Source organism: Rana temporaria, chromosome 5, assembly GCF_905171775.1.
Source record: "Rana temporaria chromosome 5, aRanTem1.1, whole genome shotgun sequence".
Classification (NCBI taxonomy): Eukaryota; Metazoa; Chordata; class Amphibia; order Anura; family Ranidae; genus Rana; species Rana temporaria.
Window position 1 is genome coordinate 26,337,890 of NC_053493.1, and position 26,710 is coordinate 26,364,599.

The 26,710-nt window shown below is 45.3% G+C and overlaps 1 protein-coding gene and 1 non-coding gene across 4 annotated transcripts in view; both read left to right on the top strand.

Moving 5' to 3' along the window:
• Positions 1–26,710, top strand: part of ICA1 (islet cell autoantigen 1) — a 115,137-nt gene that overhangs the window by 64,617 nt on the left and 23,810 nt on the right. For all 3 annotated transcript variants that reach the window (XM_040352275.1, XM_040352274.1, XM_040352276.1), the window contains exons 7-8: positions 12,450–12,575; positions 21,906–22,004. In XM_040352275.1, coding sequence (XP_040208209.1) covers positions 12,450–12,575; positions 21,906–22,004 — 225 coding nt within the window. The remainder of the gene's footprint in view (positions 1–12,449; positions 12,576–21,905; positions 22,005–26,710) is intronic.
• On the top strand, positions 9,372–9,502 carry LOC120942120. The gene has a single exon (XR_005749914.1). It is a non-coding gene; the product is annotated as a small nucleolar RNA SNORA54 (small nucleolar RNA).

Here is a 26,710-nt window from a genome sequence, read left to right on the forward strand (position 1 = left end):
AACAATTTTTTAGCGTTTTTGCAACAGCGTTTTTCAGTGTAGCGTTTTTTATCTTTTTTTTTTTTTTTTTTTAAACGGATAAAAAAACTCTGGCGCCAGCGTTTTTGCGTTTTTTTTGTGTTTTTTTCGCCGAAAAACGGCACTTTGAACGCAAATTTCGGGCGTTCCGAAAAAAAGCCAATAAACGCCAAAGCTCATGAACTATAAAAAACGCCCAGGTGTGCATGGACACATAGGCTAACATAGAGTTCAGTTTATGGGCTTTTTTTTTTTTTTAAACGCCAATAAACTGCAGTTTATCAGCTTCAGTGTGCATGGAGCCTTACAACAAGTAGGTATCATTGAGAGGAATTGTGCCCCTTCATTGATGTCATTGGGAGGAATTGTGCCCCTTTATTGATGTCATTGAGAGGAATTGTGCCCCTTCATTGGTGTCATTGAGAGGAATTGTGGCCCTTCATTGATGTCATTGAGAGGAATTGTGCCCCTTCATTGGTGTCATTGGGAGGAATTGTGCCCCTTCATTGGTGTCATTGGGAGGAATTGTGTCCCTTCATTGATGTCATTGAGAGGAATTGTACCCCTTCATTGGTGTCATTGAGAGGAATTGTGCCCCTTCATTGATGTCATTGAGAGGAATTGTGCCCCTTCATTGGTGTCATTGGGAGGAATTGTGCCCCTTCATTGGTGTCATTGGGAGGAATTGTGCCTTATTTGTGTCATTGGGAGGAATTGTGCCCCTTCATTGGTGTCATTGGGAGGAATTGTGCCCCTTCATTGGTGTCATTGGGAGGAATTGTGCTGTATTGGTGTCATTGAGAGGAATTGTGCCCCTTCATTGGTGTCATTGAGAGGAATTGTGTCCCTTCATTGATGTCATTGAGAGGAATTGTGCCCCTTTCATTGGTGTCATTGGGAGGAATTGTGCACCTTCATTGATGTCATTGGGAGGAATTGTGCCCCTTCATTGGTGTCTTTGGGAGGAATTGTGCCCCTTCATTGGTGTCATTGGGAGGAATTGTGCCCCTTCATTGGTGTCATTGGGAGGAATTGTACCCCTTCATTGGTGTCATTGAGAGGAATTGTGTCCCTTCATTGATGTCATTGAGAGGAATTGTGCCCCTTTCATTGGTGTCATTGGGAGGAATTGTGCCCCTTCATTGGTGTCATTTGGGAGGAATTGTGCCGTATTGGTGTCATTGGGAGGAATTGTGCCCCTTCATTGGTGTCATTGGGAGGAATTGTGCCCCTTCATTGGTGTCATTGGGAGGAATTGTGCCGTATTGGTGTCATTGGGAGGAATTGTGCCTTATTTGTGTCATTGGGAGGAATTGTGCCCCTTCATTGGTGTCATTGGGAGGAATTGTGCCCCTTCATTGGTGTCATTGGGAGGAATTGTGCCCCTTCATTGGTGTCATTGGGAGGAATTGTGCCCCTTCATTGGTGTCATTGGGAGGAATTGTGCCCCTTCATTGGTGTCATTGGGAGGAATTGTGCCCCTTCATTGGTGTCAGTGAGGGGAATTACGCCCCATTGTTGGTATCAGTGGATGGAAGTGTGCCCCAAGGGTCGGATAAAAGCTAGCAAAGGGGATGGGAAGTGAAGAGAAATGTCCCCTGCGATCGAAACCCTTCAGGAGTTTTAGCCCTTCTCCGCACTGGCCACAGCTAAAATAAGTCTGACAAAACACGGGTTCAAACATAATAAACTTCAGCTTGAACGTTTCTGGAAAAATAAAGGCAATAATAATTCTGTACACCATGGGCTGGGTGAGAGCGGAGTTCCCTGGGGTTGGTCTATGTGCGGTGTATTGATGGCGACTATAAATATAACACATTGGAAGGGATTACGTCAACCAGCACAGAGCTATGAGCATTCTGGAGATTCCTCCTCCGCTCTTCAATTATGCAGGAGAGGTCACAGAAGAGGGTTTCCATTACTTGCAGACACAACCCGAGTCCCATGTCTGGAGACTTCAGAGGGGAAATTGCTCACTAGATGATCAGCAATCGATGGATCTAGAAAGGAGACACTCGAGCTGTAGGTTTCATGTCTCCTTCCAAGGACCAGGTCACTTTTTAAAGAACTCTGAAATCTTTAAAGCCCAGTTGAAGTTTCGCTTTTTAGGCCTCTTGCACATGATACTCTGATTTGAGAATTTACTTTTTCAGACGCATTTTTTTTTTGTATGTATTTGTGTGTCTTTACGCACACTTTCGCGTATATGCGCATGAGGCGTAAAATTAGCCTCTTGCACACTGCAGCTTGAAAAAGTTCAGTACAGCTTTTTTTTTTTCTGAGCTAAAATACAGCCCTTTTAATTGTGATGTGCCTACACACACAGGCGCGTAAAACGAGCGCTGGTGCACTTTTCAGTAAAAAATAGAAATGGAAAAATCTGCATTTTCGATCAGTAATTTACGCCTCATGCACGCGATTGCGCATAAATGTGCGCAAATGTCCATTCACATATTGTGCAGAACAATAACGCTAGAATAAGTTTTTACGCATGCATACTTTTTGCGTGAACATAATTGCACGAAAATGCGCGCAAATACATACCAAAAATGGCTGAAAAAAATAGATGCTCAAACAGGAGTTTTGTGTGCAAGAGGCCAAAAGATTTTTTTTTTACTGATGAATGTACAGCACTTTACACACCTGTGTGCATAGGCACATTACAGTTGTTCCCCTTTCACACTGGAGCGGTTTGCAGGCGCTACTGCACTAAAAATAGCGCCTGCAAACCGACCCTAAACAGCCGCTGCAGGTGCGCTAGCAGGACGGCAAAATAAGACATTTTTGGAGCGGTGTGTATACCGCTCCTCCACCGCTCCTGCCCATTGAAATCAATGGGACACCGCTGCTATACCGCCGGCAATGTGCCTCTGCTGAGGCATTTTGCGGTGGTTTTTAACCCATTCTCGGATGCTAGCGGGGGTAAAACTGCCCCGTTAGTGGCCAAATAGCTGCGAAATTGGCAGTAAAAATGGCGCCGCTTTACCGCTGACGCACCTCCCGCCCCAGTGTGAAAGGGACCTTAAAGGGATTGTAAAGGTAAAAAAAAGAAATCCTAAATGGCTTCCTTTACCTTAATGCAGTCCTCCTTCACTTACCTCATCCTTCCATTTTGTTTTTAAATGTCCTTATATCTTCTGAGAAATCCTCACTTCCTGTTCTTCTGTCTGTAACTCCACACAGTAATGCGAGGCTTTCTCCCTGGTGTGGAGTGTCGTGCTCGCCCCCTCCCTTGGACAACAGGAGAGTCAGGACACTCTCTACGTTGCAGATAGAGAAAGGAGCTGTGTGTTAGTGGGCATCCTGACTCTCCTGTTGTCCAAGGGAGAGGGCGAGCACGAAAGCATGGGTCCATCCTGTGTTGTATCAACGGTTCAGGCTGGCGGTGGTGCTGGAATGGTGTGGGGGATATTTTCTAGGGCCCCTTGGTACCAATTGAGCATCGGTTAAACACCACGGCCTACCTGAGTATTGTTGGTGACCATGTCCATCCCTTTATGACTACAGTGTCCCCATTTTCTGATGGCTCCTTCCAGCAGGATAATGCACCATGTCACAAATCTCCAATCCTTTCATCATTCTGACATCCATGTGCTTCCATTGTGGAGTCACTCATAAGCTAGTGATAGGCCTACAGATACCAGGGTGCCTTGGTGGGGCTCTGTAGCTCACACATGTATTGTTTTTACTGCATGCTGTTAGACCGGTTAATTTGGTTGTCCGTGGTCTGGTCGGTGAGTGAGCTTGGAGTTTTCCTCTCCTTGGCTTTTTTTTCTAACAGTCAGCTCCTGATGCCTGGTGTCCTAGGATGCAGTCGGCTCCTGATACCTGGGATCCTATGATGCATTCAGCTCCTGATGCCTGGTGTCCTAGGTTACTAGGGTGCAGTCAGCTCCTGACGCCTGGTGTCCTAGGTTACTAGGGTGCAGTCAGCTCCTGACGCCTGGTGTCCTAGGTTGCTATGATGCAGTCAGCTCCTGATGCCTGGTGTCCTAAGATGCAGTCAGCTCCTGACGCCTGGTGTCCTAGGTTACTAGGGTGCAGTCAGCTCCTGGTGTCCTAGGTTACTAGGGTGCAGTCAGCTCCTGGTGTCCTAGGTTACTAGGGTGCAGTCAGCTCCTGACGCCTGGTGTCCTAGGTTGATATGATGCAGTCAGATCCTGATGCCTGGTGTCCTAGGTTGCTAGGATGCAGTCAGATCCTGACGCCTGGTGTCCTAGGTTGATAGGGTGCAGTCAGCTCCTGATGCCTGGTGTCCTAGGTTGCAGTCAGCTCCTGACGCCTGGTGTCCTAGGTTGCTAGGGTGCAGTCAGCTCCTGATGCCTGGTGTCCTAGGTTACTAGGGTGCAGTCAGCTCCTGATGCCTGGTGTCCTAGGTTACTAGGATGCAGTCAGCTCCTGATGCCTAGTGTCCTAGGTTACTAGGGTGCAGTCAGCTCCTGATGCCTAATGTCCTAGGTTACTAGGGTGCAGTCAGCTTCTGATGCCTAGTGTCCTAGGTTACTAGGGTGCAGTCAGCTCCTGATGCCTAGTGTCCTAGGTTACTAGGGTGCAGTCAGCTTCTGATGCCTAGTGTCCTAGGTTACTAGGGTGCAGTCAGCTTCTGATGCCTAGTGTCCTAGGTTACTAGGGTGCAGTCAGCTCCTGATGCCTAGTGTCCTAGGTTACTAGGGTGCAGTCAGCTCCTGATGCCTAGTGTCCTAGGTTACTAGGGTGCAGTCACCTCCTGGTGTCCTAGGTTGCTAGGATGCAGTCAGCTCCTGATGCCTGGTGTCCTAGGTTGCTAGGATGCAGTCAGCTCCTGATGCCTGGTGTCCTAGGTTGCTATGATGCAGTCAGCTCCTGATGCCTGGTGTCCTAGGTTGCTAGACAGAAGCGGCCTAGCATCCTTACTATTCAGGGTTGATGGTAGACATTTCCCTAAATGCTTGTGAATTTTAGCACAGCGTTAAATATGGTCCAGCACTTACTGAAACTTTGAGAGGTTTGAGTAAGGTCTGTATTTAGTGTGAAACGCGTTACCTTTTTGTGTTCCTGCCATACATGTGATGTCATTTTAATAAGTCAATAAAGATTTGGAGGAGTGCAGCAAAATTCCGGTCACTTGGTCTCAGAAGCCAAGCTGTGTAGGACCCTCAATCAAATCTCAATTACTTACCTGGAGCGGCATTATCTTTGTTGTGTTAAATACGGTCCATACACAGGACCTGGGGGCAGATAATGAAGCTGTGTATGGGCCCAAAGGATAATATACAGCTGCCCTCCGATCTGTCATTTTTTTGGGGCATATTGGATCTGAACAGAGTATTTTGTGCCCGTGTGTATGGGCCCCAGCTGGGTTTTTGTTGACTGAGGGCCAGATTCAGGTACATCTGCGGCGGCGTAACGTATCGCATTTACGTTACGCCGCCGCAAGTTTTACGGGCAAGTGCTTGATTCACAAAGCACTTGCCTGTAAAGTTGCGGCGGCGTAGCGTAAATCCCTCCGGTGCAAGCCCGCCTAATTCAAATGATCTGGGTAGGTGGCGTGGATCATTTAAATTAGGCGCATTCCCGCGGCGAACGTACTGCGCATGCTCCGTTTTGAAATTTCCCGCCGTGCTTTGCGCGAGATGACGTCGCACCGACGTCATTTTTTGAACATAGACGTGAGTTACGTCCTTTCCTATTCACAGACGACTTACGCCAAAAAAAAAAAATTCTAAATTTGACGCGGCTTTACTTTAACATGGCAGGTCTATCTATACGCCACGAAATAGCAGCTTTAATTATACGCCGGGAAAAGCCGACTAGCGACGACGTAAGAGAATGCGACAGCGGCGCGTACCTTCGTGAATCTCCGGAAAAAGCTAATTAGCATACCCGACGCGGAAAACGACGCGACCTCCACCCAGCGGGCGCCGAAGTATTGCACCTACGATCCGAAAGTGTATGAAGCCTGTCGGATCGAAGCCAAAAGCCGTCGTATCTTGGTTTGAGGATTCAAACTAAAGGTACGACGCAGGAAATTTGAAAGTACGCCGGTGTATCAGTAGATACGCCGGCGTACTTCTTCTGTGAATCTGGCCCTGAGTATCTAGCATTGGGTTGATCAGCTGAATTGTTCATGTGCGGAAATAGTTGGAGATCTTGGCATCTCGTTAGGAAGCCTTAAGGTTGTATTCTGTCTGCAGTACATCCCAATCCCGAGATTGTGTTGCAGTTCTTTGTGATGATCGGGGGGAACGGCTCTGCACCCCCCCGGGGTTCGGTATCCGCTCCTCTCGGCAGCAGCATTTGGTAGCACAGCGACTGGCAAACCTTTTCCAGATTGAACAGACGTACGGAGCCGAGAGCCCACCAGGACCTGGAATGACTTCTCCGACCCGATCAACACAACGACCTCTGAGAAGCTACTACATTGTCATCCAGTTATTTCTATCAAATTATCCTTTTACTTTGGGAAGAGCGGATAACAGATAATTCTACAGTAAAGGAATTTTAAGTTATTTAACCACTTGACCTCTGAAACATTTAGCCCCCCCCCCCTCCCCCGCTTCATGACCAGGCCATTTTTTGCAATACGGCACTGCGTTACTTTAACTGACAATTGCAGGGTCGTGCAACACTGTATTAACCACTTGCTTACTGGGCACATAAACCCCCTTCGTTCCCAGGCGAAATCTCAGCGTCCGGCACTGCGTCGCTTTAACTGACAATTGCGCGGTCGTGCGACGTGGCTCCCAAACAAAATTGGCGTCCTTTTTTCCCCACAAATAGAGCTTTCTTTTGGTGGTATTTGATCACCTCTGCGGTTTTTATTTTTTGCGCTATAAACAAAAAAGAGCGACAATTTAAAAAATATATATTTTTTTTTTACTTGTTGCTATAATAAATATCCCAATTTTTTTTTAAAAAACTCTTTTTTTTCTCAGTTAAGGCCGATACGTATTTTTCGACGTATTTTTGTAAAAAAAAAAAAAAAAATCGCAATAAGCGACTGGTTTGCGCAAAAGTTATAGCGCCTACAAAATGGGTAACAGAATTATGATTTTTTTTATTATTTTTTTTTTTACTAGTAATGGCGGCGATCTGCGATTTTTATTGGGACTGGGATATTGCGGTGGACGTATCAGACACTTTTGACACAAATTTGGCGCCATTCACATTTATACAGCGATCAGTGCTATAAAAATGCACGAATTACTGTATAAATGTGACTGGCAGTGAAGGGGTTAACACTAGGGGGTGAGGAAGGGGTTAACTGTGTAGCCTGGGTGTGTTATAACTGTGTGGGGGGAGGGGGGTGACTGGGGGAGGGGACCGATGCTGTGTCTCTATGTACAAGAGACACAGATCGGTCTCCTCTCCTCTGACAGCACGTGGAGCTCTGTGTTTACACACAGAGCTCCACGTCCCTGCTGTCACCTGCCGTGTCACCGACGATCGCGTGTACCCGGCGGACATCGCGGCCGCCAGGTACACGCATCGGGTCTTCGGCGATGCGCCGGGACAGTTTTTACCCGCCGCGCGCCACCCAGTGGCGCGCGCGGGTAATGCACATAAAAGGCCGTGTTTAAACGGCCACTTGGCACTTGAGAGCCGCGCTGCGGACGTATTTTGTCTATAGCGCGGATCTCAAGTGGTTAAAATAAAATGTATGTCTTTTTTTCCCCACAAATAGAGCTTTCTTTTGGTGACATTGTATTTTTTTTGAGGTTCGTACCACAAAAACGCACTTCAGATTTGTTCCGGATGTATTTCTGTGTGTGCGTTTTCATTGTGTTTTTGATGCCACTATAGGTGTTTTTGTCTTCCCCTGTGTGTGTGTGTGTGCGTGTGTGTGTGTGTGTGTTTGTTTTTTTTTTTAACTGTATTGGGGTCTGATGTAGAGCTGCACGATTAATCGCAGAGAGAATCGCGATCTCGTTTCCCCCCCTCCCGCGATCTCCCCACGGGATGACACACGATTCTCCTGTTTCACGGTCGGTTCCACGTAACCAGCGTGGAACGCAAATGGCGCCGATATCGGAAACCAAAAACAATAAGGATATGGACAGCCGCACTCCAGTAACTTGAAAAAGACGTGCCCTTTATTGGGTACAGGAAAAAATGCACTACAGGTATCAGCACACAGTGGGATAAACGGCTGACGCGTTTCGCATTGAGTATCAATGCTTAATCATAGCTATAGATGAAATAAAAAATAACAGGTATACATATACACACAGAAATCTATGCTTAATTGGACCCACCCAGCATGTGACCCGGCGCGGGTGCCCGGCGGGTCACATGTTGGGTGGGTCCAATTAAGCATAGATTTCTGTGTGTATATGTATACCTGTTATTTTTTATTTCATCTATAGCTATGATTAAGCATTGATACTCAATGCGAAACGCGTCAGCTGTTTATGCCACTGTGTGCTGATACCTGTAGTGCATTTTTTCCTGTACCCAATAAAGGGCACGTCTTTTTCAAGTTACTGGAGTGCGGCTGTCCATATCCTTATTGTTTTTGCACATCCTGTGCATTGCCAGCACCCATCTGCTTCTGAGTGGACATCAATTACCCTAGTGAGCTCACCTGGAGCGGCAGCTCTCTTACCTCGATATCGGAAACCGCCGTCAGCAGCCTGCGCCGCTGGATGGATGCCTGGGCTTCTCTTGCAGATCTGTACAACTGTAGCGTTTATCCATGCACCACCCAGTGGTTGCCGGCGGTACTGCTTCTGATGTATTAATCTTTCTCGCAGTTCTGTACAACTGTGTGTATCCATGCGCCACCCAATGGTTGCTCGCGGTACTGCTTCTGATGTATTAATCTTTCTACCAGTTCTGTACAACTGTGTGTATCCATGCGCCACCCAATGGTTGCTGGCGGTACTGCTTCTGATGTATAAGAAAAGAGAACAGTGATATGTCTATAATGTTAAAGACCATATAACTCCTATGAAAAAAGCAGATTCAAAGTTTTGATTCTGCTTTTTTCATAAGAGTTATATGGTCGTTAATATTATAGACATATCACTGGTCTGTTTTTTATATATTCATATTTTCAGATAAATCACGGGTTTATTTATTTATTTATTTGGGGGGGGGGGGGTGTTCTGGCATTCAGTTTTTGAGAATCGTGATCTTTAGTCTAAGCAAAAGAATCGTGATTCTCATTTTGACCAGAATCGTGCAGCTCTAGTCTGATGCGTTCCAGTGCATTCCGTTGCATTTTTGATACGTTTTATTGCGGTCCAGAAAAATGCAGCTTCTTCCACTACCTTTTTTTATTTTTATTTTTTTTTATTTCTTTTTCTGGAACTGACCTCACTTTATATTTTTTATTTTTTTTATGTTGCTTTTTTGGCCTGGGTGTTCTAACTCTGCACTGTACGTAACTTGCTTCCAGCTCTCTCCTGGCTGTGGGTTCCATTCCAGTGCTAGATTATACCTGGTTGGGGGGTGCATGTGGCAGGTACTGTCCTGTCATTTCCCCTAGAGGCCAGGGACATGCTTTGTTTGAAACAATGGGCCAGATTCACAGCTGAGATACGACGGAGTATCTCAGATACACCGTCGTATCTCTCAGAGTATCTATGCGACTGATTCATAGAATCAGTTACGCATAGATATCCCTAACATCCGACAGGTGTAATTGTTTTACACTGTCGGATCTTAGGATGCAATACCGCGGCCGCCGCTGGGGGGAGTTTGCGTCGTAAACCAGCGTCGGGTATGCAAATTGGTAGTTACGGCGATCCACGACGGATTTTCGCGTTTGCTACGTCGGCGCTAGTCTAGTTTCCCGTCGCAAAGTTAGTCGTTATTTTACCTGCCCTAACTTTACACAGCAATCGTATTGCTGTATAAAGTATGGCAGTCGTTCCCGCGTCGAAATTTAAAAATGAACGTCGTTTGCGTAAGCCGTCCGGGAATACGGAATTACGCTACGCGCGTCACCGTTCGAAAAATTTACGTCACGGCGCGCAAAGCACGACGGGAATTGCGACACTGAGAATGCGCAGTAGGCCTGGCGCGTGAGTGCGCCTAATTTAAATGTCACGCCCATTTGAATTGGCCCGCCTTGCGCCGGAGGCCGCCGGCGTAGGTTTTCATCGCAAGTGCTTGGTGAATCAGGCACTTGCGATGAAAACTTGCGGCGGTGTAACGTATCTACGATACGTTACGCCGCCGCTCACCTACGTGAATCTGGCCCAATAGTCTTAAGCCCTGTACACACGATCGGATATCTGATGGAATCTAATCCTATGGATTTTTTGGCCGGATATCCGACTAAGCTGACTTTCATCAGTCTTGCCTACACACCATCTGTCAAAAATCTGACCGCGCCAAAACGCGGTGATGTAAAACACTACGACGTGCTGAGAAAAATGAAGTTCAGTGCTTCCGAGCATGCGTCGACTTGATTCGGAGCATGCGTGGATTTTTGACCGATGGACTTCCACACAGACGATCGTTTTTTGTTATTTTTGGGGAAAAACAAACCGATGGGGCCCACACACGATCGGTTTGTCCAATGAAAATAGTCCATCAGGCAAACCAATCGTGTGTACAGGGCATTAGTGTTACTAAACCCATAACCGTAAAATCAGTCTGTATATGCAGTAAAGCATGTTTGTTATTCTCACTGTGGAACCTAAGGTTTTTTGTTTTTTTTTCTTGGGAGGGTGCATGTGATCATAACAGGGCCAGTCAGCACTGTCCAGACAGAGGGTCAGGGGACCTGCAGCCTCATAGGACAGTCAGAGGAGAATGAAAACGGCTCCTACAAGCTTTAACCAGACACTGATAGAAGTCACAAGACTGCTATATACTGCTGATGAGAAAATGTATTTAGCAGTTTATATTTACTAAAATAACTGCATTTCCATGTTCTGTGTACTGTAGGAGACGAGATATAGTGAGTGCAGAGTCCTGGGTTTAGTGACCCTTTACCCTGATGTAAGCAGTGGGCTGGCTTTTTAGGAGGAGTTATGCAAATACTAGAATGCCTTTTAACCACTTCAATATCAGGCCAGGACAATTTTCAGCGCTGTCGCACTTTGAATGACAATTGCGCAGTCATGCAACACTGCACCCAAACTAAATTTTTATCATTTTGTTCCTACAAATAGAGCATTCTTTTGGTGGTATTTGATCACCTCTGCGGTTTTTATTTTTTGCTGAACAAACTAAAAAAGAAATATTTTTCTTCATTTTCGGTTATAAAATTTAGTTCTCTCCTTCACTGATGAGAACTGATGAGTTGGCACTGATAAGGTGGCACTAATGGGCACTGAGGAGGATGCACTGATATGTAGAATTGATGGGCACTGATGGGCGGCACTGATATGCAGCACTGATGGTCGCTGACAGGCGGCACTGATGGTCGCTGACAGGCGGCACTGATGGTCGCTGACAGGCGGCACTGATGGTCGCTGACAGGCGGCACTGATGGTCGCTGACAAGCGGCTGTGATGGGCGCTGACAGGTGGCACTAAGCGCTGACAGGTGGTACTGATGGGCAGCACTGATGAGTTACTAACAGGTTCTACTGCTGGGCACTGGCACTGTGATGAGCACTGACTGGCACTGTGGTGGGCACTAATTAGCACTGTCAGATGTTTTTTTATGGGGCACTGACTGGCAGCTTATGGGCACTTTTTAGCAGCTGATTGGCACATCTTATGGGGGCTGTCATGATAATCAATGTGCACAGGACCCCCCCCCCCCCCCCCTCTGACAGGGAGACCCGCCGATCGGCTCTCCCTGTCAGTGCGAACCGAGAAATGCCGTTTACCGACACTTCCTGGTTCACGCGATAATCAGCTATGATTGGTCACAGCTGATCACGTGGTAAGAAGCCTCTGACGATGCGGCGTGTCAGATTGACACGCCAAACTTGAGATCGCCGTGCTGTGCGTGCGCCGGCATGTTGTTCTGCTGGACGTCATATGACACCCAGTCAGGCTAACAGAACCACTTCCTGGCCTTCAATCTGCTATAGGACGGGCGGGAAGTGGTTAAGGGTGATGTCAATCTGGAGGAGTGGGCTTTCCGACGTAGGCTTTATTTGCATACACATTGGTCTGGGTGATACTATCATGAGATGCGGAGCCTCTATGGGTGAAAGAACAAAAATCCAATGATTGAAAGGGGCGGGACAATTAATGGGGAGGAAAGGCTAGAGGATGCTGGAAATGAGGCGGAGCTCTGTGTGACTTGCTGCAACTTTTAATGCACATTGTGAGAAGCTCACAGTGTGCGGTGAAATCAGAGTAAGCCATTTCAGTACGGGAGAGGAATCGGTGCAATTTGTGCAAGACTGATGGGAAGGCCGGCGGTCCATTTTAAAAAAGGGAACGCAATGTTTTGGTGCAAAATCCAGCATTACCGTGCAGATCTAGAGCTGCATGACGGGACATTCCAAGACTTACAAGGATTTCTTCTTCCTCCCTCAGGTCCAGGCTCAGGTCCGTCACACCAAATCTACTTTCGATAGACTGAAAACAGATGTGTGCGAGAAGGTGGACCTCCTACGTGCCAGCAGATGTAACCTGCTATCCCATGTCTTGGCTTCATACCAGGTACAGACCTTCTATTTCCATGTGTTTTGTAAAATCAACCCGAACCAAACCATTGTGTAATGTCGTGACAGAACTTTTATTAGTTTAGTGGTGAGGGATTCGAGCCCCTGTTGGGCTTTTACTGCCATCCGGTGAAGATTCTCAAGTCATTAGTAAATTAGTTTAAATACCTTTCTGTTTATAAGTAAAATAAATATCATTTCATATACTGGAAAGGTAAATTGTCTCCTGTCTAAATTGGCCCTAATATGTGTTGATAGAGACTCATTAATTAATTTCCTGACAATCTCAGGGTTACCCATTCTACCGTTTGATTCAAATTACTATGGTGAAACAGTGCAATTTACAGACAAAATAAATTCCACATCTCACCTCTCTCGGCTTCAATCCCAAACAGGAAGAGCAAGCCCTCCTCACTTCAGTTTTATTTAAAAAAAATACATCACAAAAATGCATTTGATTAGTTCACATTAAACAGAAACACCCACGGATTACTCCCATTCAGTCTCTTATTACACGCCCCCTGTGTGTCTGTCATTGGTCAGTTCATATAGAAGGGTGGTTTCTCCTCACAAGTTCATTTCAGCTCTACAAACAGTTTTCTTCCAAAAAGTCACACAGGCTCACAGTTCATTTAGGAATGCAATGGGGGATGGGTTAACTTCCTCTTAAAAGTTAATTTCTGCTCTTTTGGAGTACATCACAAGGAGGAATGGCAGGAGTGGGGGGGACACGGAGTGAGTGAGGGGGATGGAGCTGCTTTTTGATTTTAATAGCTCCCTCTGTATGTCCATCCAAGTTGAAATATACTTTAAAAACATGTCTGACAAAACTTATCAAGGAAAATAAGCAGTATTGATCATTCTCATACATACATATGCATATATAAAAAGAAATATGAAAATATAAAAAGAAATTAAAAGAATATAAACCGAGAAACATTTAATGGTTCTAATAAAAGAATAAGCTCAACTTATCAAATAGGAATTTTTTCCCTAATCCACCACAGTGTATGTATGAATGGGAGTCAGGGACCTTAGATTGTAAGCTCCTTGAGGGCAGGGACTGATGGGAATGTATAATATACACTGTATTGGCAAAAGTATTGGGACACCTGCCTTTACACGCACATGAACTTTGAGTTGGCATCCCAGTCTTAGTCCGTAGGGCTCAATATTGAGTTGGCCCACCCTTTGCAGCTATAACAGCTTCAACTCTTCTGGGAAGGCCGTCCACAAGGTTTAGGAGTGTCTATGGGAATGTTTGACCATTCTTCCAGAAGAGCATTTGTGAAGTCAGGCAGTGATGTTGGACAGGGGTTGAGGTCGGGACTCTGTGCAGGCCAGTCAAGTTCCTCCACCCCAAACTCACTCATCCATGTCTTTATGGACCTTGCTTTGTGCAGTGGTCCAAATCATTTGGTGGAGGGGGGATTATGGTGTGGGGTTGTTTTTCAGGGGTTGAGCTTGGCCCCTTAGTTCCAGTGAAGGGAACTCTTAAGGCGTCAGCATACCAAGACATTTTGGACAATTTCATGCTCCCAACTTTGTGGGAACAGTTTGGGGATAACCCCTTCCCAGGCATGGACTGGCCATCGGGACTACTGGGAGATTCCCGGTGGGCCTATGGCTCAGTGGGCCGGTCGCAGGTCCGCGGCGATCTACCCGTCAATCGCCGACAGCTGGTGCCTGACGAGTAGATCGAGATTTAGCGAGCCTGCAGAGTAGCGCAGGAAGTGTGTGTAATATGTTCTCTCTCCTGTCACGGCACACACGCTGCTCCCCGGCGGCCCCTCCTCTCTTCTCGTCCAACCCCATTTGCTTGTGACATCATCTGGGATGGACGAGAAGAGAGGAGGGGCCGCCGGGGAGCCCGAGTGAGTGCCGTGACAGGAGAGAGAACATATTACACACACTTCCTGCGCTACTCTGCATGCTGGCTGGTAAACGATGTGCACCATAATGTGCCCTGATGTGCTGTGCCTCAATGTGGTGTGCCCTGATGTGCTATGATGGGCCCTGATGTGATGTGCCCTAAACGTGTTGTGCCCTGGTGTGCTGAGCTCTGTACCGTGCCCTGATATGTTGTGCCTTGGGCCGGTCTGGGTGAAGTCCAGGGCCACATTTTTGTCCCAGTCCAGCCCTGCCCCTTCCTGCTCCAACATGACTGCACACCAGTGCACAAAGCAAGGTCCATAAAGACATGGATGAGCGAGTTTGGGGTGGGGGAACTTGACTGGTCTGCACAGAGTCCTGACCTCAAACCGATGGAACATCTTTGGGATAAATTAGAGCGGAGACTGTGAGCCAGGCCTTCTTGTCCAACATCAGTGCCTGACCTCACAAATGCGCTTCTGGAAGAATGGTCAAACATTCCCATAGACACACTCCTAAACCTTGTGGACAGCCTTCCCAGAAGAGTTGAAGCTGTTATAGCTGCAAAGGGTGGGCCAACTCAATATTGAACCCTACGGACTAAGACTGGGATGCCATTAAAGTTCAAAAACATACTTGGGGGGGGGGGGACGGGGGGACACCCTAAGAATGCTATACATCTAAGATGGTGCTGCTATAAAACCAAAGACAGTACAAAACCGATCATATAGAGGAGTTTATCTCCCATGGTTGAGACCCAGGTTCTTTCATTCTATTAACAGGTTAGGACCCACTAATTCGGGGTACTTTGTCGCAGTAAGTGGGCTTAGCACTATATTACCATATAGTGTGACCAAACCCCCGTATTTTTGAATATGTTCAGGTGTTTTTAACTAGCCTTGCAGGATAAATGTAATTTTTGCATGTGTGCGCTATAATCTGTTTTGTGTTGTGCCATTAAAGTTCATGTGCGTGTAAATGCAGGCGTCCCAATACTTTTAAAGATATAGGCCCAGATTCTCAAACGACTTACGACGGCGTAGCGCCATGTACGCCGTCGTAAGTCCGAATGGGAGTCGTTGTATCTATGCGGCTGATTCTTAGAATCAGTTACGCATAAAGTCGGCTAAGATACGAGCGGCGTAAGTCTCTTACGCCGTCGTATCTTAGTTGCATATTTACGCTGGCCGCTAGGTGGCGCTTCCGTAGATTTCCGTGTCAAATATGCAAATTAGCTAGACACGCCGATTTACGAACGTACGTGCGCCCGGCATAGCAAGATACGTCGTTTACGTAAGACATACGCCGGCGTAAAGTTACCCCTCATAAAGCAGGGGTAAGTCATGTTGGGTATGGACGTTGAAAACGTACGAACAGCGTCGTGTTTTACGTCGTTTGCGTAAGTCGTCCGTGAATGGGGCTGGACGTAAGTTACGTTCACGTCGACTAGGCATTGAGCTGGCGTAATTTAATTTGAAAATTTGACGTGATACTGAGCATGCGCGCGCATGCGCCGTTAAAAAAAAAAGCGTCATTTACGTGGGGTCATGATTAGTTTACATAAAACACGCCCCCCTGTTCCTCATTTGATTTAGGCGAGCTTACGCCGGCACATTTACGCTACGCCGCCGTAACTTTAGACGCAAGTGCTTTGTGAATACAGCACTTGCCTCTCTAAGTTGCGGCGGCGTAGCGTAACTACGATACTCTACGCCCGCTTATATTTACGCCGCCCTACGAGAATCTGGGCCATTGTGTATACGTAAAGTGCTGTGTAAATTGTGGCGCAATATAGGTACCTGAAATAACCACTTGAAGACATTGGGCCAGATTCATATACGAGATACGAAGGCGTATCTCCGAGTGCGGGCCGTCGTATCTATGCGCCTGATTCAGAGAATCAGTTACGCATAGATTTCCCTAAGATCCGACCGGCGTAAGTGTCTTACATCATCGTATCTTAGGCTGCATATTTACGCTGGCCGCTAGGTGGCGCTTCCGTATAGTTACGTGAGGAATATGCTAATTAGGTACTTACGTCGATTCCGAAACGTACATCCGGCCGGCGCATTTTTTTACGTCGTTTACGTTAGGCTTTTTTCGGCGTAAAGTTACCCCTGCTATATGAGGCGTAGCTAATGTTAAGTATGGACGTCGTTCCCGCGTCGAGTTTTGAAAATGTTACGTCGTTTGCGTAAGTCGTTCGCGAATATGGCTGTACGTAAGTTACGCTCACGTCTAAAGCAATGACGACTTGCGGCGTAATTTTGAGCATGCGCAATGGGTTTTTTTCACGAACGGCGCATGCGCCGTTCGTAAAATACGTCAAATACGCGGGGTCACCATTGATTTAAATAAAACACGCCCACATCATCCCCATTTGAATTAGGCGGGCTTACGCCGCACAACATATCTTACGCCGCCGTAACGAAGGGCGCAAGTCCTTTCTGAATACGGAACTTGCGCCCTAAATTACGGCGGCGTAATGTATCTGCGATTCGTTACGCCCGCAGATAGATAGACGAATCTATCTGAATCCGGGCCCAGGTCTTTTTCTGGCACTCTTTGTAAAAAAAATCAGTATTTGTTGCTAGAAAATGACTTGGAACCCCCAAACATATTATTATATATTATAATTTTAGCAATCTCCTTAGTGAATAAAATTGACGGTCGTTGGAATTTTTTTTTTTTTATGTTGCACGGTTTTTGAGCGGTTGTTCTTCAAACGCAATTTTTTGGGTAAAAAATAAACTTTAATGAATAAAAAAAGAAATAAAATAATACCTTCCTCCGATTTTTTTTATTTTTTTTTTATTTAACCACTTAAAAAACCCACGCTGTAGACGAAAAATGTCCACAGCGCGGCTCTCGACTGCCGGGTGGGCGTCCCTGGACGTCCTTTTATTTGCATTCCCCGCGCGCGCCGCTGGGGGCGCGCATCGGGGAAAAACTGTGCTCGGCGCATTGCTGAGATGCCGATGCGTGTGCCTGGCGGCCCCGATGTCCGCCAGGTACCTGCGATCAGCAGGGACGTGGAGCTCTGTGTGTAAACACAGAGCTCCATGTCCTGTCAGGGAGAGGAGACCGATCTGTGTCCCTTGTACATAGGCACACAGCATCGGTCACGTCCCCCAGTCAGTCCCCCTCCACACACAGTTAGAACACACCCAGGGAATACATTTAACCCCTTCCTCACCCCCTAGTGTTAACCCCTTCCCTGCCAGTCACATTAACACAGTAATCAATGCATTTTTTTAGCACTGATCGCTGTATAAATGTGAATGGTCCCAAAATAGTGTCAAAAGTGTCCGATATGTCTGCCGCAATATCGCAGGCCTGACAAAAAAAACACAGATCGCCGCCATTACTAGTAAAAAAATTAAAAATAAAAAAAAAATCATAAATCTATCACCTATTTTGTAGGCACTATAACTTTTGCACAAACCAATCAATAAACGCTTATTGCGATATTTTTGTTAAAAAAAAAAAAATTAAAATACGTATTGGCCTAATCTGAGGTAAAATGGGATATTATTATAACAAAAAGTAAAAAATATTGTGTTTTTTTTTTTTTTTTTCAATTTTTTTTTTTTCAATTTTTATGTTTATAGCGCAAAAAATAAAAATCCCAGAGATGATCAAATACCACCAAAAGAAAGCTCTATTTGTGGGGAAAAAATGATAAAAATATAATTTGGGTACAGTGTTGTATGACTGCGCAATTGTCATTCAAAATGTGTCAGCACTGAAAATTGGTCTGGGCAGGAAGGGGGTTTAAGTGCCCAGTAATGAAGTGGTAAAAAGATGACATTATGCCAAGTAAATAAATATCTAACATGTCATACCTTAAAATTGCACACACTCGTGGAATGGTGCCAAGCTACGGCACTTAAAAATCTCCATGGGCGACGCTGTAAACATTACTGCAGTTTACCAGTTTGGAGCTAAGCCTAGTACACATGATTGGAGCTAAGCCTAGTACACATGATGAGAATATCAGATGAAATCCTCCTCATCCTCCTCATCCTCCTCATCCTCCTCATCCTCCTTCTCCTCCTCCTCCTCCTCCTCCTCCTCCTCCTCCTCCTCCTCATCCTTATTGAAATGTTAAGTCCCCTTGGGGGGCTAATTCCCATAGGAGAGAGTTTCTGAAATAAGAATTGGGGTCTGGGTCTCTGGGCTGAGGGCCCAGGGAAGACTGCTAATGGATCTACCAGTGGAGACTGGGTGGCAGACCGCCCAAAAGACATTTTGACTAAAGACCTTGCTGTGGACTTGTGCTAGAAGAGATCTAAGTGCCAGAGGTTATTACGTGGACTGGGACTGCTCTCATAGTCCTTAATATACTTTCCCTGTCACCTCCAGGAAAGGCTGCTGTAAGAAGATTAGTGAGAACAAATAAATGAATGAGGCATAGAGAGTCAAATCAGGAGACACCACATCCCGTAACAAATAAAGAAAAATTGGATGAGGGGATCGGGTAACAAACCCTGGAACTTTAAACGGTGTCAAAGTATAAATGGATCAAAGAGTAATAATGTAGATAAAAATATAATTTATTGGAGAATACAATATATCAAAAAATTGAAACATAACAATGATGATCCTTGTAGTCATATAGCGGCTTGGATGGAACAAGCAACGCCCAGACCTGTTAGAAAGTGCCCGACATGTTTCGCTACAAGCTTCATCAGGAGCATATAAACAGGGAAGGCTACAAGGGGTAAACAAAAAACAGCATAAATATTTATACATTTGAATCATTGGCGTGTCAGCAATATTACAGTGACAAGCAATAAGAAAGTTTGAACAATAGATAGTGATGATCAATCATAAAGGTTAAGGGGGAAGAACAGTTGGATAATGTCAAATATTCATGAATAATACATAGATCACAAAAAACATATATGAATAAAGGTGATCAAGAACAGACTTACCACGCAAGATCAAAGATCATCAAATAGTTAAAGAATATTAAAACTACGCATACAGAGCCATAGTTCATAGCCACATTTTGCCTGTAGACATAGAGCCACACTGGAACCAGTCCATACAGGGATTGTCAAAAAATTGCTGCAGTACAAAAGAGAGGATATATAGAATTAGATATATGTAAGGTATATAGGGTGTAAACAGCATGTATATCCATAAACTTAGACACACATATGCATACACACACGGAAAAATCTATGCAAGGACCCTGTGCTTGCAGGGTCCTGCGTGAAAATAGTAATGATGTATAAAAATATATATATATGTATTTAAAAAGGATTTTTCCCAAAAATACCTATTGAGGTTGATAGGTTGATAGGGTCCGGTAATGAAACTGGCAACAATATATAGATGAATCCAGCACAAAAATGGTTAAACAACCATTGGTCATTAGCAGGAAGAGATCCCCAATGTAGAAGACTGGTAATATAAAGAAAAAATATATATACATAGAGGTAAGTTTTATAAAAAAGGATCAATCAATAGTAATCTAATAAAAAGGGTCCATAAGATGGAAAGCAGCAAGAGATGTGCAACACATACCTGTGGACCCTTTTTATTAGAATACCATTTAAATTATATATTTTGATGATTACTATTGATTGATCCTTTTTTCTAAAACTTGCCTCTATGTATATATATTTTTTCTTTATATTACCAGTCTACATTGGGGATCTCTTCCTGCTAATGACCAATGGTTGTTTAACCATTTTTGTGCTGGATTCATCTATATATTGTTGCCAGTTTCATTACCGGACCCTATCAACCTATCAACCTCAATAGGTATTTTTGGGAAAAATCCTTTTTAAATACATATATATATATTTTTATACATCATTACTATTTTCACGCAGGACCCTGCAAGCACAGGGTCCTTGCATAGATTTTTCCGTGTGTGTATGCATATGTGTGTCTGTAAGTTTATGGATATACATGCTGTTTACACCCTATATACCTTACATATATCTAATTCTATATATCCTCTCTTTTGTACTGCAGCAATTTTTTGACAATCCCTGTATGGACTGGTTCCAGTGTGGCTCTATGTCTACAGGCAAAATGTGGCTATGAACTATGGCTCTGTATGCGTAGTTTTAATATTCTTTTACTATTTGATGATCTTTGATCTTGCGTGGTAAGTCTGTTCTTGATCACCTTTATTCATATATGTTTTTTGTGATCTATGTATTATTCATGAATATTTGACATTATCCAACTGTTCTTCCCCCTTAACCTTTATGATTGATCATCACTATCTATTGTTCAAACTTTCTTATTGCTTGTCACTGTAATATTGCTGACACGCCAATGATTCAAATGTATAAATATTTATGCTGTTTTTTGTTTACCCCTTGTAGCCTTCCCTGTTTATATGCTCCTGATGAAGCTTGTAGCGAAACATGTCGGGCACTTTCTAACAGGTCTGGGCGTTGCTTGTTCCATCCAAGCCGCTATATGACTACAAGGATCATCATTGTTATGTTTCAATTTTTTGATATATTGTATTCTCCAATAAATTATATTTTTATCTACATTATTACTCTTTGATCCATTTATACTTTGACACCGTTTAAAGTCCCAGGGTTTGTTACCCGATCCCCTCATCCAATTTTTCAAGATTAGTGAGAAGTTTGTCCTCCCATTATTTCTATTGATCGATTTTGGAGTGTCCTCCCTCTCCTGTTAAAGTTTCTTCAAGCAATAAAAAACTAAAAAGTCATCCCCTGGACTGTGTTACTGGACCGGTGCTTGCCATGGTGGGCAGCCAGGCCCCGATTTACTCCCTCCTTCAATGCCGCCCCCGCCTGCGCAGTACACGGGGGACTTTTTTGGCAGGACACTGGGAAGCAGGGGGGGTGCTGCTGCCGAATATGACATTGAGAACCGGGGGGGATGTTGCTGCCAAAAATGACATTGATCATTGGGGGGTGCTGCTGCCGAATATGACATTGAGAACCGGGGGGGATGTTGCTGCCAAAAATGACATTGATCATTGGGGGGTGCTGCTGCCGAAAATTACATTGAGATGGCCTCCTCTTCCCTCTGTTTTCTCTCCTCTCACCATCCGTGACATGACGGGGGGGACTCCGGAAATGAAAGTGTCCTCTCCTCTCAGCTGCAGTGCCGCCCCTGCACCCACTGCCACCCCGAGACCTGGCCTTGTTGGCCTTGTCTGGAATCCGGCCCTGTGGGCAGCCTCTTTACTTTTAGGGAAGAAGCAGTCATTACCAGCGGCCCCTATGGGGTAGTACTACATATAGGAGCTAAGAGCAACAGGAAACTTTTCCTTGTGTGTTAGCTACGGGAATTGCTCTTAATGAGAACAAAAAGTAATGGCCACTATGGCAAAGAACGCATGCATTGAAGCTTAGTGAATTGAGCTGTTCTTGACAATACTTAACGACCCATATTTTAACGACCCATATTTTATTTCCCTTTTTTTTTTTTTTTTTTTTTCCATTAGACAACTTTGCTTCATTTTTGGGAGAAAACATCTCACACAATGGCAGCAATTCATGAAAGCTTCAAGGGCTATCAGCCATACGAATTCACTACAATAAAGGTAAGCTAAGCATTCTCTTCCAATGCTTAATTTCTGTTGGGACATCTGTGCTTTAAAACAGGTTTTTTTAAGCGGGGTGTCGCGGCACCCTGGGGAGCCACAGGGTCCACAGGGGTGCCGCCGCAAAATGACAAAAAGGCCTGAACATTCCCTGACCATGAAAGGGTTACTGTGTTAAGTTCTGTGTACAGAGAGGAGGTAGAATATATCCGTTCCTCCTCTAGGCTGTCTCCTCCTCTGTTATCTGTATTTTGCCAGCAATAGTGAAAGCTGTCTAAGCCACCCGCCGGCGTCCTACCAACAGGTGACGTCATCGGTTGCTAGGGGCAGGTCAGGTGCAGCTTTCAGTTTTGCCGGCAAAAGTACAGATAACCTAGAAAGAGCCCGGAGGAGAAACAGGATATGCTCTCTCTGTACACAAAACTTAACACCATAACTCTTTTATAGTCGGACTATTTTGGGCTTTGTGTCATTTTGCTACAGCAAGGGCAAAGGGGGGATTTATGAATGGGGGGGGGGCTTTGTGTCAGGAGGGGCGGTTTGTGCTAAGAGGGTGGATTGGTGCTAGACAGCGGGATTTTTTTGGGGGGGGGGTTGTCATGCTAGCAGGAGGAGTGGATTTACAACCTACCGACCACTTATCTCTGCCTTTATAAAAATACATTTAGGGCTTTTTCACACTAGGTGCGGTAAAATGTGTGAAATTGCGCGTTTTCCCACACCACATCAAAATGCGTTGCCTTTTGCAGTTGCACATGGGTCCCATTAATTCTTAATGGCACCCCCGTACATCCACCAATTGCATGTTTGCTTGGACCCACTTAAATGCATGGTACCGTAGTACCATGCATTTTGGTGGGGCTCAGTTTAAAAATCATGGCAGCACCTTGTTTGCATATTAAAGGGGCATAGAGCAGCTTTCTAAAAAAACAGAACACGCAAAAAAGCGTTTAGGTTCGGACGCACCGCCTTGTGTGAACGAGCCCTCAGACTGGTGTGCCCCAGTATTGTGTACAATTCTGATGTGGCGTACACACGGTCGTTTTTCGGCATGGAAAAAAAACTAAATTTTTCAGCATGTCCAAAAAACGATGTTTTTCCAACTTCATCATTAAAAACGATGTTGCCTACACACCATCGTTTTTAAAAAATGATGAACAAAGCGCGGTGACGTACAACACGTACAACGGCACTCTGAAGGGGAAGTTATATTTGCCTTTGGGCTGCTTTTAGCTGTTAGTAAAAGACGATTTGTGCTTTTTTGTCTGTTACAGCGTGATGAATGTGCTTACTCCATTATGAATTGTAGTTTTACCTGAACGAGCGCTCCCGTCTCATAACTCGCTTCTAGGCATGCGCGGGTTTAAAATGTCGTTTTAGCCCACACACGATCATTTTTTACAACCCGAAAAACGTCAGAAGCCGAAAAACAATGATTTTAAATGACATTTTTAAAACGTCGTTTTTTTTAATGCCGAAAATCGATTGTGTGTACGCGGCATAAAGGATGCCTTTACCACAAAAAGGTTGAAAAACTCTTCTCTAGAAAGGAAATACTCAGCCTTTTTATTATTATTATTATTATTATTATTATTATTATTATTAATAATAATAATAATAATAATAATATTATTATTATATATATATTTTTTTTTTAAACAAAATGTTTTTGCTTTTTTGGGTCGAGTGGGGAAAGGGCTCTTTCACACGTCCCTTCAGTTTCCTTTGTCCGCTCCGTCGGCTCAGCGGGGATCCCCGCTGAGCTGTCGGCGGATAGGGCGGTCCCCGCACACAGTGCAGGGACCGCCCTGTCTCAGCTCCGCTGTCCCCTATGGGGAACCGGATGCAGACGGACCGCCTGTCCGTCTGCATCAGTTCCGTTCTGCCGGACGGAAGAAAAATAGGGTTTTCTTCCGTCCGAAAACCGGATCCCGACGGACACGGACGCTAGCGGATGCTCCATCTGCTAACGGACGCGATCCCATAGGGATTCATTATAAGTCCGTTAACGGACTTGTAATGAACGGACTGGTGGAACGGACGTCTGAAAGGGGCCTAAATGTATATTTTTTCAGGTTTTTTATTTTGGTCGGTGTCCCTATCAGGGAGATTTTTCTAAACTTCCTGTCCCTATGACACCCATATAAGAAATGGAGAGAAAGGTTGTCCATAAAGGAAAGCAAGAGCAGCAATAAAAAAACATTGCCAGAAGTTTTTTAACCCTTTCTCACTCGGCTAAGATGTGCTTTGGTCTTTATCCCCGCCGAAAAGTTTTCCTGTGACTTTTTTTCATTTGGATGGGGAGAGAACAGTTAAGATCATCTGTCATGGTTTTATTGCTCAATAATTCTTCAGGCAATGAGGAGCCCTGGATTAATCTGTGTATTTAAAAGGCTTTGCGTTTTTATATTGGAGTTGACTGCAAACCCTTTTGGTTATAGGACTTCTGATGATGGAATACCATAAAAGATAAGACCATAAAGGATAGAGGCATTACTCCAAGTATAAAGGTCCAGCATGATGTTTTATTTAAGGTTGCAAAGAAAAATCCAATGCTATTCAAGGGTTGTAAAATTCCCACTTCATCATGGCTGAATGGGCTTTTAAGAATTAAATCTGGACCGGGCAATAATATCAGAAGGACCGGCATTGTATTGTTGACCATCCTATTGGAAGCCTTTGTTTGTTTTTTCTAAATGTTATTCTTTTGAACCCAAGTCCTCAAGAAGAGGGACACGACCCCTAAAGCGTGTTGGATTTTCCTTGGTGATTTTAAAGCCCAACTGTAAAAAAATGTGAAAATTATCCTTTGCATTGGGGGTTGCGCCCGATAATTGCATATTTAGGTTTAGATGACTTAGAAAAAATTTACTTGCTTGAACCTCCGCTCCTCTACACTGCGAGACCAGACTCCACTGTATTTCCCCCCCTATGCTCCAACAGTCTACGGTCTTGATGTCATCAAGACCATTGCCTGATCCATTGCTCTGCATTAGGCATGAGGACACTGAAGCACAGTGCATCGCCAAAGCATGGGGGAACACCATCTGTCAGGAGAGCGGAAAATCGGGTAAGTAAAGGTGCTTCTCCTCTCCTTGCATCGTGGGTGGTTGCGGTCAGCCCTTGCATCGTGGGTGGTTGCGGCCAGCCCTTGCATCGTGGGTGGTTGCGGCCAGCCCTTGCATCGTGGTTGAGGCCAGCCCTTGCATCGTGGTTGAGGCCAGCCCTTGCATCGTGGTTGAGGCCAGCCCTTGCATCGTGGTTGCGGCCAGCCCTTGCATCGTGGTTGCGGCCAGCCCTTGCATCGTGGTTGCGGCCAGCCCTTGCATCGTGGTTGCGGCCAGCCCTTGCATCGTGGTTGCGGCCAGCCCTTGCATCGTGGTTGCGGCCAGCCCTTGCATCGTGGTTGCGGCCAGCCCTTGCATCGTGGTTGCGGCCAGCCCTTGCATCGTGGTTGCGGCCAGCCCTTGCATCGTGGTTGCGGCCAGCCCTTGCATCGTGGTTGCGGCCAGCCCTTGCATCGTGGTTGCGGCCAGCCCTTGCATCGTGGTTGAGGCCAGCCCTTGCATCGTGGTTGAGGCCAGCCCTTGCATCGTGGTTGAGGCCAGCCCTTGCATCGTGGTTGAGGCCAGCCCTTGCATCGTGGTTGAGGCCAGCCCTTGCATCGTGGTTGAGGCCAGCCCTTGCATCGTGGTTGAGGCCAGCCCTTGCATCGTGGTTGAGGCCAGCCCTTGCATCGTGGTTGAGGCCAGCCCTTGCATCGTGGTTGAGGCCAGCCCTTGCATCGTGGTTGAGGCCAGCCCTTGCAGCATGGGCGCAGTCAACCCTTGCATTGTGGTTTCTGTCAGCCCTTGCATCGTGGTTGCAGCATGGGCGCAGTCAACCCTTGCAGCAAGAGTGAAGCCCCACTGCAAGGGAGAGTTTTCAAAATTCCCAGATTTGGCCTTTACGTAAAATATAATTCTGGACTTGTATACATGGCTTTTATCTCTTATCCTATATTTAGGATATTATTGCTGTTTTCGTTTTCATTTGAGTGACTTTCACTTTCTCTCCTAGTGACAAGGTGTCGCCAGGAAAGGAAGTGGTAGAATATCTCTCCAATGGAGACAGAGCCAGAAAAAATTACAGATATTTAGAAGAAATAGGAAAGAAGTCTTCTATTCCGGTGACACCTGTTCCCCAGTTTATTGTCCTGTACCATCCAGATAGGAGGCAAGGGGCAAGGGTACATTTCTTCAACGGGGACAGCAATAAAAACTCAACAGAAGTTCTGACTCCCATTCTATTGACAATGGGGAAAAAAACAGGTTTTGGCTGAAGTCACACTTTAATAAAGATATATTTTATTAAAGAAAAGCGAGTCATAAGTTATTTTCCCATCGGAGTACTTTCGGGCGATGAGTTATATTTTGAGACTATTTGTTCAGTTGTTAAAATATGTTCATTAATAAAATGTGTGACAAAAAACCTACGCGAGGAGGTATTGGCAGTTTCCAGCTCCATTAATTACCAGCCCGTGTGGGCGTTCATCTAAAAGCACGAGGGAAAGAAATATTGTTTACTATTAAAACCGTTTCCAGGAGCCATCTCTTGTTTGGTTTCAGGTTATTTTTGTAGTCACGACTGAAAGCTGACTGATAAACAGGTTTTTTTTTTTTTTTCCCAGCCAAGCCCGGAAACTGGAGCTCCTTCTCTACATCTTC